Here is a 12918-nt window from a genome sequence, read left to right on the forward strand (position 1 = left end):
CTGTCTGTGAAAATATTTAGAGATAAAAATGGATAAAAGAACTGACTGTAGCAGAAAGAAGTAGCAGTACAAACATGAAGCTGTGACTGGAAGGAATACATGAATACAAGTGAAAGATCAAGTCATACCCTGCCAGCAAGGAATTTATTGAGGAATAAATAAAAATAAAAAAACATTTTGCTTCAGAATAGATAATAAAATAAACTATAGGACAAAAGAAAGAATGAAGGCCATAATAAATCACTATGGCTCCCACTGAATGCTATATTTATTCAAGTTATATTTGCCATTTACACAAATGTTTGCAAGCCATCTGAATTAAACAGATGCCAGATCTGGAAAAGATTCATGGACAAAACTTCAGCAGAATTTATTTTCAGAGAATCAGAACAAAGAATGAATCTGTACATATAGAGAGGGCAGAGCAGGAAATAATATCTGTAAAGAAAATAACTGTATTCTAAGGTTACTTCAAAAGGAAATATAGAAAAGGATGGATCCTGACATTAAAAAGATAAATGGAAGAAATCCCATTAAGAGCTACAGAAAAATTATGGCTGAAGTACATCAAAATGGAAATACAAAAAGTAACGAGTGATGAGAAGCAAAGGAGAAAAACAAGACCATGAAAGTATCTGAGGCAGACAAAATGAAAATCATCACTAAAGTGAATTAAAACATTCTTTTGAAAACTGCAAGGACAAGAAGAAAGGATGACAGTTTCATCTTGAAGTGCAGACAAAACAAGAGAAGTACCCTCCTTGAGCAGGTGGCAGAGGTAATCTAACAGGAGAAATCAACTATATATCATTATATGCAGATGCATGATAAATAACATAACTAACAAAGGACAAGATTTTCAGGAACCAGTCCAAAGAATTATGTAGGAAGGTGAAACATATCAGCAGTTTCTGAGAGGTCAATAGCAAAAAGATTAAATAAGAGATGAAACGTTTAAGGAAATCTGAAAAGCTATTACAAGGATCTAAAATGTTTTATAATTTACGCTTTTATATTTCCTCTCTAGTATGTGGTATATTACAGCTATGAAAGAGACTATTTCTTTTGGAAATTGAAACTCCTCTTCAAAAGAAATTTTCTTTCCTTATGTTAAGCTTTAACATTGCTTATCTTAGACAGCGTGGACTACAGGGAAGAAATCTATGAAAAATATATTGTTGCTATTGCACTGACTGCCGTTTACAATGAAGGTTACAAGAAAGGAACATCTTTTGCAATTATCAAACAGCAATCCTTTTGAGCACAGTAATTTCTAAGTTGTTCAAATGCAACAGCAGTATGTATTATGAAACTACAAATAATGCTCATGCTTTGCCTGTTGTTTTGAAATATTCATTTTGTTAAAAAACCAAAACTTGCTACTGAAACTGTGACAGAAATATTAATATTTAGGACACAGTGATGGTGTATTTTTTATGTGCTTCTCTGTCATTATGTCATGGATAAATCCTACAGAATTCCCAACACTGTAATAATCTCTAGCATCCTTGTAAGAGTTATGTAAATGTGTAAATTAATTTGATACTTGTGTGATACTTGTGCAAAAAAAATGGAGTGTGCAAGAAGATTAACTGGTAAACTATAAACAAGAACAAATCTCTGATTTATGCAATCCCACGTTGTTACTTATAATCTATTTGCTTAGGTACACAGTTAACTGATATAACTGGTATGCAGGTACATCACATATTTTAGTTACTTGGGCTACAAGAAGGATGAACTTCATGCCCCGGTCTGTTAAGGAATCAAAATTTCCTTTCATTGGCAACTGTAAGGACTGTTACGATAGTATCTTTAAGGAGCAGAAAGAAATGGGGCAAAAGCTGACTCTTAAAGGAAGCTCAATTAAAGTAAAATGAAATCCCAAAGGTCCATTTGAAAGTCAGTTGCCACACATCACTTTGCAATCACATTAGGTAATGCAGATCATTGTGCATTATCTCCCAGACAAATAAAAATACATCAGATATGGCTAATAGCTTGTTCATTCAGATATCTACTGGAAAAAATAAAATAATAAACCTTTTTCTAATTTGTCTTCTTCTTTTAAACAGTGATTATATAGTGAAAAAAGCAGGAGCAGCATACCTGGTTATCTTCATTAAAACAAAATGATCAGTAATGGCAAGAGCTAAGACAGGGAAGAGATGTAGTTCATCCCTTTGCTTTTCATTAACCAAGACACGTGACTTTCATGTTTTAGCGTTGGTGTGATGCACTTGGTGCAGACTATTAAGGCTATATTTTAAACCTCAAGAACACTGAAACAAAGGCCTTTTTCTAAATTGCCAGTGGTGGAACCAAGATTGGCATATGGATTGCCAGTATTCAGGCATGGATCTATTTAAATGCATAATCATAACCACTGCATTTGCATTACTGTGTTTCACACAGCACTAGCTGTGTGTTCAATAAGCTTCATTTTTTCCCTAATACATCTAAGAAGTAGGCAACATGAAACCGAGTTCATTACACTAGTTATATATGCAACTGCCTGTAGAAATCAGCTACCTAACGTTGTTTATGCACTTAGGAAAACCAGGGTGCTCTTTTAATATAACAAATTTAACAAAATCCATCTGGACCTCAAGCTGTGCTCATCATTCCTGTACGTGATAAAATAGTTTGTCCGTCTTCTGGAATTTTGCTGACAGCTTACTGAAACCAGTTACTGCCTAATCCATAAATGAGACAGAACTTCTTTCATCCACATGTGTTTTCTCTTAGTATCTGGGTGGTTGAAAGATCATCACTGCAGAAAGTTTAGATGTATTGCTGTGATAATGGAATCCACCAGCAAAGTGAAGCATAAAAATATAATGTAACCATTGTTGTCATGTATCTGTACTGACAGATATAAATAAGGCCACCAGCACTGTATTTTTTAACCAAATCTCTAAGCAGCAATGCAGTCATAACTAAACAGTGAAGTGTCTATCCCAGATTTTGAAATATTCAATTCCCAGTTAATCACAAAAGAACGTAGGAAATTTTAGGATGAAAAGAAATCAGAAATCCCATCTACAACTGTTCTCTTTCTTGAATTACCATTTGTTGTTTACCACAGACTTTTCCATTAATTGCTAAATGATTTTAAGAGATTTTATACTTAGTGGTACAAAGTTACAATCTACCATAAGTAAAGCATATTCTTTGAAATGAAATTCCACTTACCATAAATCAGCTTCCTTTATTCTTTTTATATTTACTTCATTATTTGGTTATCCTCACTAGAATTACATAGGACAATGATACCCTTCCACATTCAGAGTCTTGCTCCCCTTCTGTGTATACAGTTTTCAAAATTTTGAGTTTGGTTAGGCATAGTTTACAAATGGCTAAGGATGCTGAAGTATTGCCACACTGATCAACTGTAGATACCTCTGTTAGAGCCTGCCACAGAAAAGTTTGCATGGAAAACCATCTAGCCCAAATTAACTGCAATTATAAAGAAATATTTTCAAAGACTTAAATTGCAACTTGAAATGTGATTGAACACCGAACTCTAAAAAAAAAAAAAAAAAAAAAAAAAAAAAAGTGTAAAATGCATCTACCTTTGTCAGTGTATGTATTTTGGTTTTGTTTATTTGTGTACATACAGATACACACCAAACACAGTGTATATAATCCTTTCAAAAAGACCTCATTCATCTAACACGGTAGGACTGTGGGATTTTACAGCTAAAACAAAAAGAGGCAGCACCTAAAGTGTGCTTTATTGCCATCTACCCACAGGTGCAAGTAGATACTTTTCTGAGGGTACATTCAGAACTGCAACAGACTTAGTAAAGAAAGAGTCGCTGCTCAATTATAAATTGTCTTAAAGATTACTATCAACCATCAGTTCATAAAGACTTTTAGTTCCTGCTCTGTTAATCAGTCATAGAATAGTAGAATATTTTGATTTGGAAGGGACATTTGAAGATCTTCTAGTTCCCTCTGTAATTAATGTTGAGACACAAATGCCATGAAAGAAATTATATCACAGAACTGAATCTTGGGAGTCATGTAAGCTACTTGTCCGTATTTGAGACAGCAAAATGTAGGCAAGAGGTACGATTAACACCATCACAGGAGTTCTATTTGTTTTGTATTTTGACTTCCTTCTAAATAGAATCTTCTTATTCATTTCTATCTCAAAACTAAAAAGTTTTTTAGCAAAAATGGCTTTTCTGATTGAAAAAAAGAACGAGTTAAATAAGATGACTGTTAAGAAAGGAAGAGCTGCTAAGTCCCCCACAGACAGTTCAAATTAACAGATCTATACATCTGTGGAAATCATATTTTCCAAATGCAGTAGAGGTGGACATGTTACTCTATACTAATTTCCTAGTATTACTTCAATGACAAATGAAAAAAAAAATCTTTTTGTCCTCTTCTTTGTTTTGCTAGCAGCTCAGAATACTAGAAACATTCATTCACAATAGAAGGTAAGAATCTTTCAAATATAGACAACTTTCACAAAGAAGGATCTTTACCTTTACAGCCCTTATGGATAAATATGGGGACAGAGAAAAACATGTTCAGTCAGTACAGAAGTTTGCAGTGAGAAATACTCAAAATATGTATGCATAAATTCTTGCTTTTAGTTTACAGGTAGGGAGTAAGACATTATTAATCTTGCTGTACTTTTTTACAAAGAAAAAAAGTAGTTGAAGTATAAATAGCTATAAATAACATGTACAGGCATTAAAGCAGGAAGTCTAATACGCATTGATGAAAGTAGAAATTGTTAAAACAGCTTTAGATGTCACTTAATGAAGTCATGAAAGCTGAGATTCTGGATGCAGAAAGACTGCCTTCCTTCTAAACGATGTATGTTTAAACTTAGCAAAGGAGAAGAGCAGAAATAGGCACTGGAGTCTTGCAAAATTATAATGAAAGGAAAGCTTTATATAAATTCATCCCCTCAGTGCTGACCATTCCTGAGCAGACAAAGAACTAGTGTTTAAGTTGTCTTCCAAATGATAACAACTGCTTTTCTCCAAGTCTTTTGGACAAACAGAATTCTTTACAATAGCGGTGATGCATAAAGGAACATCATAGCTAGTTTTAATTTAAAAAACTCCATGGCCGAACTAGAAAAGCAGGAGATGTTTCAGTTTTAGTAAACTGTAAACAAATCCCAAAAATCAGAAGTATCTGCATACAGCTAACTAAGTCCTTAACTCTATTGATCAAAGCAGTGAATACTTCTACGCCTCTATTCTAAATATCTGTTATAATAGAAAAACAACAACTTTTTGAATAACAAGATATTATTTCCTCCCATGCAGTTATTAAACACCCTACAGACAGCAAAAAAATCAACTTGTGAAAATGTTCAGAGTCTTCCAGAATGATGCCATAATTCCTTAGATTATATGCTAATAAAAAACTTCACAGAAAAAGAAAGCATTCAAAGAGATTAATTTTTAGAAGCGGGAAAAATATGCATTCCACATTATAACGTCTAAGGCAGTGCAAGTGGTTCCTAATTTTTGCATCAAATGAGATACTAAAATTGCCACTGGCAATGTTCTCCTAGATTTATTTTTGCAACATTCTCATTCTCAAGGCAAAGTTTTCTATTATTTTGGGGTGCAAAAGGTTTTTTTCAACTAAAGAATAAGTTTTATAAACATGAAAGAGTATCTCAGGTGCAAATCGGACTCAGGAACCAAAATTTAACTACTGCACTCTCATATTTTAATCACTGATTTATCATATTCTAGACGATTGTTCATGAAGCACACAAAATCTTTCAAACAAGAAAATTACTGAAACAAGTATTAAAGCCATCAGACCAACATGAAAGCTTTTCATTAACAATTCACTTATACTCTTATTTGTGAATAGCTTTTTTTCCTTCCTCAGTACAGCATAACTTGCTAATACTTTTGATTTAAATAGATACTTGTTTAAAGCTGATTCTTTTGTCATGGACAGTAGGAAACCACCTTCTCCAAATATCTGTACAGCTTCAATCTGAGAGGAACATAATTCAACTATTTAAGATGCCACTGAATTTTTTGCCTTCCTAACTAAATCTTAATTTGACCCCTGAAAAGAAGAAAATGGATTAAGATCATTTTTTTTTCCTTTTCTTTTACCATTTCAAAAGCCATTCAAACAGAATTAGGTACTCAAAAACAGAATGCATGGGAACAAAAAGAGTTAAGAACAAATTGAACTATCAGTTGTGCCTTTTCCCTGTGCATTTTGCTAAGCATTTGAGATAACTCATTTAGATGTGCAACTGGGCATAAGAGGAAAACATCAGTGTGTACTAACAATCTCTTACTGTGTAAAGTACTGCTGAATCAAAGTGTAAAAAAATGCCTTAAAATTAACTAGAATTTGAACTAAATTTAATTGGGGAGATTATCACTCTACCTTTATTATAAGAAATACAAGCTTAATACCAAACAAAAAATAAATATTGTGTTCCTACATATATACAATAATAATAATAAATAAACAATAAATAAATAAATAAATAAATAAAATACAAGTCTCTTGTAAGGGATCTATTTTTCCACAAAAACTTCTCCTTTTTGAACACACAAAACAAATTGCTTTTACTTATAAGGAAATTAATTTTTTAACCTACCTCGACTGCATATCTTGTGTTTTGGACTGGCTGATTTCTGCTGGAGATGAAGGTACTTGCTGCTGTAGCTCCACCAAAGACTGGTAGTACTGTTGCTGATGATGTTGCTGCTGTTTGTATCGAGACAAACTGAAAAACAGGCCTAAAATGGCTTTCAAATTTCCATTCCTTATTTCTATATTAAAAAGAAAAAAAGAAAAAGAAGTGAAAACACAGTGGTTTTAGACTTTCAGTTTTGAAGAAGTTTTACACTCTAACATCCATGTAAACAAACCTATACATATTTATACTCTTCTGCATTTCTCTCTGCTATGAGAGACATGCCAGGTGCCATTGATACTTTATTGTTTGTCTTTGCTTATTTATGTGCTGTTGTTGCAAGAAGCACATCTCTTTAATGTCCTCGTGATGAAACACATGTGCATGGTCATAAAGAAGAGTAAAGCTAACATTAAGCAATATATATATTTGAAAATAAATACAGTACACAGCCTCAACTCAGTACAAGGATTCTTGGGAACAGAGAGGCTAGAACAGCTAGTAAAAATCTCTGTTCTTCTGGCTTTAGGTAAACATCCCTTCTAAGTAGTGGCTTTACATTTCTCTTATGGCTTCTTGGGCAAATCTTTGTCCAGCACCAGTAAACAATGACTTCTAAAAAAAGTGGAAAGAGGAGATGTCTGCAATCTAGTGGATGAGTGCATATGCATTCACAAGAATTAGGAAGGAACACAAGAGAAGCAGATTAATGGAAAATACCAATGAAAAGAGGTGACCATAAGATTTGTGATTATATCTTTGAACTTTCCAGTAACATCATTTTCTAGTTTCCTATTCCATGCTGCTTGTACTGATTAACAAAAACTTCAAAAATGCAGCTTTCACTTGTGGCTAAAATAGCTTTCCATATGAAATTTTGTCTCTGGGTAGAATCCTTAAGTCTCCCATTCCTTTCTCTTTGTCTTTGCACAGCCTGAGATGAAGGTTTTAAAAGGCTAATGTTATTCTTTGCTCATAAAGGATCTCCATGTCAAAAAAGAAGCCTCAGGGGGCCTTAATGAAATTATCTGCAGCACTTAGGTCTGTTCATAACTTCATTATTAATTTTCTTTGGCACTGGGCTTCTTGTGTAAGGTTTTCATTAGGCCGATAGCCTTGTAACCTAACATGTAACATTTCAATCTTTCTGTCTTTCCTGCAAATACAAAGACTGAGTTTTATGTACTACACAGCCTTTCCTTATAAATGCTTAATACAGCTTATAAACAAACACTATAATATTAATGTTCTTTAAATCATATCAATTTCCTTTCCACAGGTGAAATGCTGGTGCATACATGAACAGGCCATCAAACACTACAGCACTTATGCTCTCACTCTGTTCAGCAAGAGCAAACAATTCTGAACACCCCAGTGTACTTTGCAAAATGGAAATTTGTTCTATGTATCTATACTTGCTCTTGTTCCCTATGAAGATGCAGTAGGATCACTGATTCCTCATGAGATATCAGCAACATGCAGAACTTTCTCAGTATTAGCAAGCTGTTTAGGAATAATGACTTCTGTAGTTATACTGCTGTCAAGGAAGATCAAGAAAGCTTTTATTTAACATTATCTTAAAAAAAAAGAGAAAAAAAAAAGAAAAAAAAAGTCAAACCAAAACATGTAAATACCATTGTTCAAGCTTCTCCAGTTCTATCCCAGATATTATTTATTCTTGTCATATTGCATCATGTAGTTCTCAGGAAAATAATCCCTTGTTCATTAAATCACATCCATATATTTTTATCTTATAATTTCACCTTTTTGTGTGTGTGTTAAACCATATGTTTAATTACTTGTAAAGGAGAATGTGAACAATGTTGTACTTATTCCCTGCTTTTAGACCAGGTACAGTTGGAAGATTTCTCTTAAAGCATAAACTCCCAGAAAATTATCAAAGGTACTAAATATAATACTAAATGCAGGGAAGAGGAGAGGAACTACTTTTCTTCATTGAAACTGGTTTATTATTTATCACTTGGATTCTCCAGTACAGATTTTGCTCTCAAGGTTTAAAAAACAACTTTTGTTCAAGAATTCCCTGCTCAAGCATCTAAATGAGGTGGGAAATCGGTTTCAAATCTTTAATCTTTGTTAAGGTCATAGTTTTCTGTTTGGGAAACTGAAAAATGCATTAATACGTGTCTCAACAGTAGTAAGACATTTACTAAAGCCTATTAGAAGAAGCAGCCATATCAGTTTATGAACTTCATGGATTTTAAACATAAATGTGATGAAAAAAACCACTATGAAGATAACCTGATAACTTACTGAAAAACAACATAACAGTTTTTCTCAATTCCTTCTTCTCAAGGAAATTGCAATGTTCAAAATAATACATGTTAAAAATGGTACATTTAAGGGAGGCATGTTACTGCAAAATGATACAGAAACATCAAAGATATTAGAAGACGTACTCCAGAGTCAATATTGACCGACAAACAGCAAAATTATTTTGAACATTACTTCAGAATTCAAGGAATGCAGTGTTAAAATTCTGTCTCAATACAAGTTTTTAAAAATAGTCTTTGCATTTAAAACTGCATTAGATTATTACTTTTAGTAGTATTTGTACTTAATGCCAATTGGTTGAATCCTACATCTTTCTACAAGTGATTTTCCAAAGCAAAACAAAGGTTTGTATAAAGGCATGTATTACAGAATGCACTCTGATTTTGATTTAATGAAGTACAGAGAAAAAGAATGTTGTTTTGTGCCATGCTATGAAACAATGAAGAGTATTGTTGTGAAATAAATTCATGCTATTCATACATTTGATTCTTATTTTGTATGCAAGTAAAAATAAGCTTCCCTGAAAGAATGAGTTCTAAATGACTTTCTGGGCAGCCTGGTCTAGTATTAAAAGTGGAGGTTGGTGGCCCTACATGTGGCAGGGAGGTTGAAGATTCATGATCCTTGAAGTCCCTTCCAATCCTAGCCATTCTGTGATTTTGTGACTTTGGGATGATTGGCAGCATGTAAATATTCAGTATTCTAACACATCAACATATCTTCATTATATACAAAGGTTCCTTTTTATCAGTCAAGGAGATTTCCATAATTAAATTATTATAGAGAAAAGTCAGAACATATCATGGCTGTGCTATGCTTCCACCAGAGGTACTAGGAAAGGTGGGGATGGTAGAGGATAACAATGTTAATTTTAAAATCAAGCACTAGCTAGCATTCAAAATTTTTCTTCACATTATATTGTAAAATTAAATGGAAACTGGCATCTCTTAAAAAAAGAACGCCTCCTTTCCTTTAGTTTTGCTACATGCAAAATAGATACATAGCATTGTGACTTGGTAATACCTATTGGCTTCAGCTGCCTCAGAATTCAAAGGGACTTCTATGGTGCACAGAACCCTGCAGAACTGTTTAATCCCTTACAAGACAAATGTTTGCATAAATTTTATTACGCTACAAAATAAAATAACCGTTTGAATTAATTCTGCATTAATTTAGCAAATATTACATGTTAAGACAATTGGTACTTGACTTGACATATTGATTACTCATAACTGCATCAGGCACTAACTTGATTAAAACAGTAAAAAGAGCTATAATATAAGCAGCAAGACTGTTCTCTCTTTCACGTAATACAGCACATCACTGTTATGCAATACATTTCAGATGCATCCAGACAATACTAATACTGAGTATAAAGTCAGTATAGTCTTATATAGAGACTCATATATACTCACTATAAAGTGAGTATAAGTCTTCCCCGGGTTTATTTATCTGAGCAAGATTCTTATATATCTATGTTTGTTTTGAAACCCATATATGAAGAAGACAAAATGTGTACTTGGGGAAAACTGTACTTATCTGACATTTTGGAGATAACATGAAAGTGTTAATAAAGGTTTCCTTAAGTTTTGTAAATATACTAAATTCCTTAGTTCAATTTCAATAGAAAATTAAAGTTTTCTCTCACTCCTTATCAGTAATCAGTATCTGAGTGCTGTTCAAAACAGCTACAGTTTGGTACAAAGGTACAAATAATTTCTATTAAAAAAATTAGCTTAAAAAAAAAATCCAGTTATTTGTTCTGATGATCAATTTCTCTTACCTTCTGCAGAAAGACCTTGGACATTTACACCTCTGGCTGCCAGAAAGCTGAGGCAGACATCAACATTCTCAATCTGCAATATGAACATAAATAACAAGCAGCATAAGACTATTTGACAAAATGTACTAAAGTGTAGGGGAAAAAAAAAAAGAAAGAAATGTCCTAGGAATGAATACTTTACATTCACTGCATTCTACAGCTCTTTACCAAAGTTTAACAAGAATGATTACTCCTAATTAGGGACCTGATATAAAGCTTTCATTGTCCACTTTGCTGCTTAAAAACAATTCATAAATGCCCGATCCAGAATGGCATGCTGGCAAATCAGCAACCCATCTACTTAACATAAAACTGGATTTGATACACTGCAAACAAACAGCAATGAAAGCGTCCATAGAGAGTTAGACACTGAACATATGTTTAGAGAAGTGGGTGAGTTAGCTGAAAAATGAAATCAAAAGCATCCAACAAATGTTTTAGCAAAGGCATTTCCCAGAGATGATGTAGAATTTTGTGAAGATTATGTCAGAGCAATGTTTTATTTTCCTTTTCTTTTTAAATATCATTCTAAATAATTTTAATTTATTTAAAGATTATGTATCTCTGAAAAGTGCTTGCTTATTAAAAGACATGTTGCTGATTTCAGTTGATTGTTTAGATGAATTTTACAGTTGCCACACAGTTTAAGGAAAGAGAAGAAGAAAACTTAGCCCAAATGTAGACCAATAAAAGGATCAAACTTCTGTCTCTACAATGACTAGTCACAGTATTAATGCTTTTCAGCTTTGTACATTTCACAGATTAGGGAGCAGAACGTTCCAAAAGGTTCATTTGAATGACCATCCCTGACTGATTTCCCAGACGCTTTCAGGATGTATGAAGCAAATATAAGGGTAACACCTCTCAACTAACAACTTTGTATGGCTCAATATATTCTTATCTACTCAAAATTATGCTATGTGGAGCGGTGTCCTATGTCAAGTGCCTTACACGGACTTGATTTAAAACTATATTTTTTAGGTTGAAGGATTTTTTTATTTTAAGTAATTGGGATCGCAGAAATAAAAAGTTTAACAATATAATTAAAATACCTATTGTCATTGGGAAACATTAAAAGAAACAAGCACCAAGCACCACACCCATAAACCTGCAGTAGATCAAGTCCATGCTATTTTGTTTTAATGTTCACGTGTTTTACAATGTCTCATTATCATCAGTTTTCAGCCCTCATAGCATGAGGCTTAAATTCACTCCTTGACTAAAAAGCATTTGATTGTTGACAGTATCTTTCCTAACCTGAGAGAAAGGCCTTTTATTATGGCTGTCTTTCTATGATAGCACTTCTACACTTATCCTCAGCGACTACTATTAGATAAAAGGAATAGAAACATTACTTTTAACAGTGACCCTTGAAATATATACTATGAGTTTACACAGACTTTCTTGACCCACAGATACTACTTATAAACATAAGCATCTGCAAAGCTCTTAGATATTGCTTGTTAAGCACAACAAACTCCAAAACATTAGTAACCATATCTTTAAAAAAGTATTTTCCTACACTTAGTTAACTTATTTCTAATGACATATTACCATTTATAGGAAATAATAAGCAAGCTCTCTCCTAGATCAATTAAAAAAAGTAAATACAACTCTGCTGCTAATTATAATTAAAGTTACTCTTATGTTGGGATTCACCATAAAACTTTCTTCAATCAGCTTGGCAGCATTCACTTATTTGTACAGCTGGAATAGTGGAACAACTGTCATAAAAATCAATGGGATTATTCCAGTTCTGGTCAAGCAATGTAAATGCAGTTCCTCAGGCATTAACTCTGTGATTCTCTTATATGTTTATGTAGTTTCACATCATGAAAATAAACAAATAGTCCAATAGATAAACAAACTAGGTCATTTCATAAAGGGCAATGATGTGATACACCTAAGTGAGTTGAAAGTAGGCTGCATCAAAAATAGGAAGATCGACTTCTTCCTCACCTCCTCCTTCTCCTCCCAGGTGTGGAGCCCTGCTGCTGCCAGCTCGTCTGATCTTCAGTGATTCTCTGAGCACACCAGGAGCTCGCTCAGCACACAGAACCCACCCAGCAAAGAAAGCAATCATTTTTTAGTCACTCCAGTTTCCCGTGCAGACTGATGAGCACAGGCATCAGAGGAGGAAAGGGTGCGT

General features: G+C 33.5%; 1 protein-coding gene across 2 annotated transcripts in view; it reads right to left on the bottom strand.

Annotated features, from left to right (window-relative positions):
- The window catches only part of NAV3 (neuron navigator 3), a gene marked incomplete at both ends in the record, with an annotated part of 252259 nt that overhangs the window by 138178 nt on the left and 101163 nt on the right, over nt 1–12918 (bottom strand). For both annotated transcript variants that reach the window (XM_079541743.1, XM_079541742.1), the window contains 2 exons: nt 6614–6788; nt 10731–10803. In XM_079541743.1, coding sequence (XP_079397869.1) covers nt 6614–6788; nt 10731–10803 — 248 coding nt within the window. The remainder of the gene's footprint in view (nt 1–6613; nt 6789–10730; nt 10804–12918) is intronic.

Source organism: Tetrao urogallus (genome assembly GCF_951394365.1).
Source record: "Tetrao urogallus genome assembly, chromosome: 1".
NCBI classification, from domain to species: domain Eukaryota; kingdom Metazoa; phylum Chordata; class Aves; order Galliformes; family Phasianidae; genus Tetrao; species Tetrao urogallus.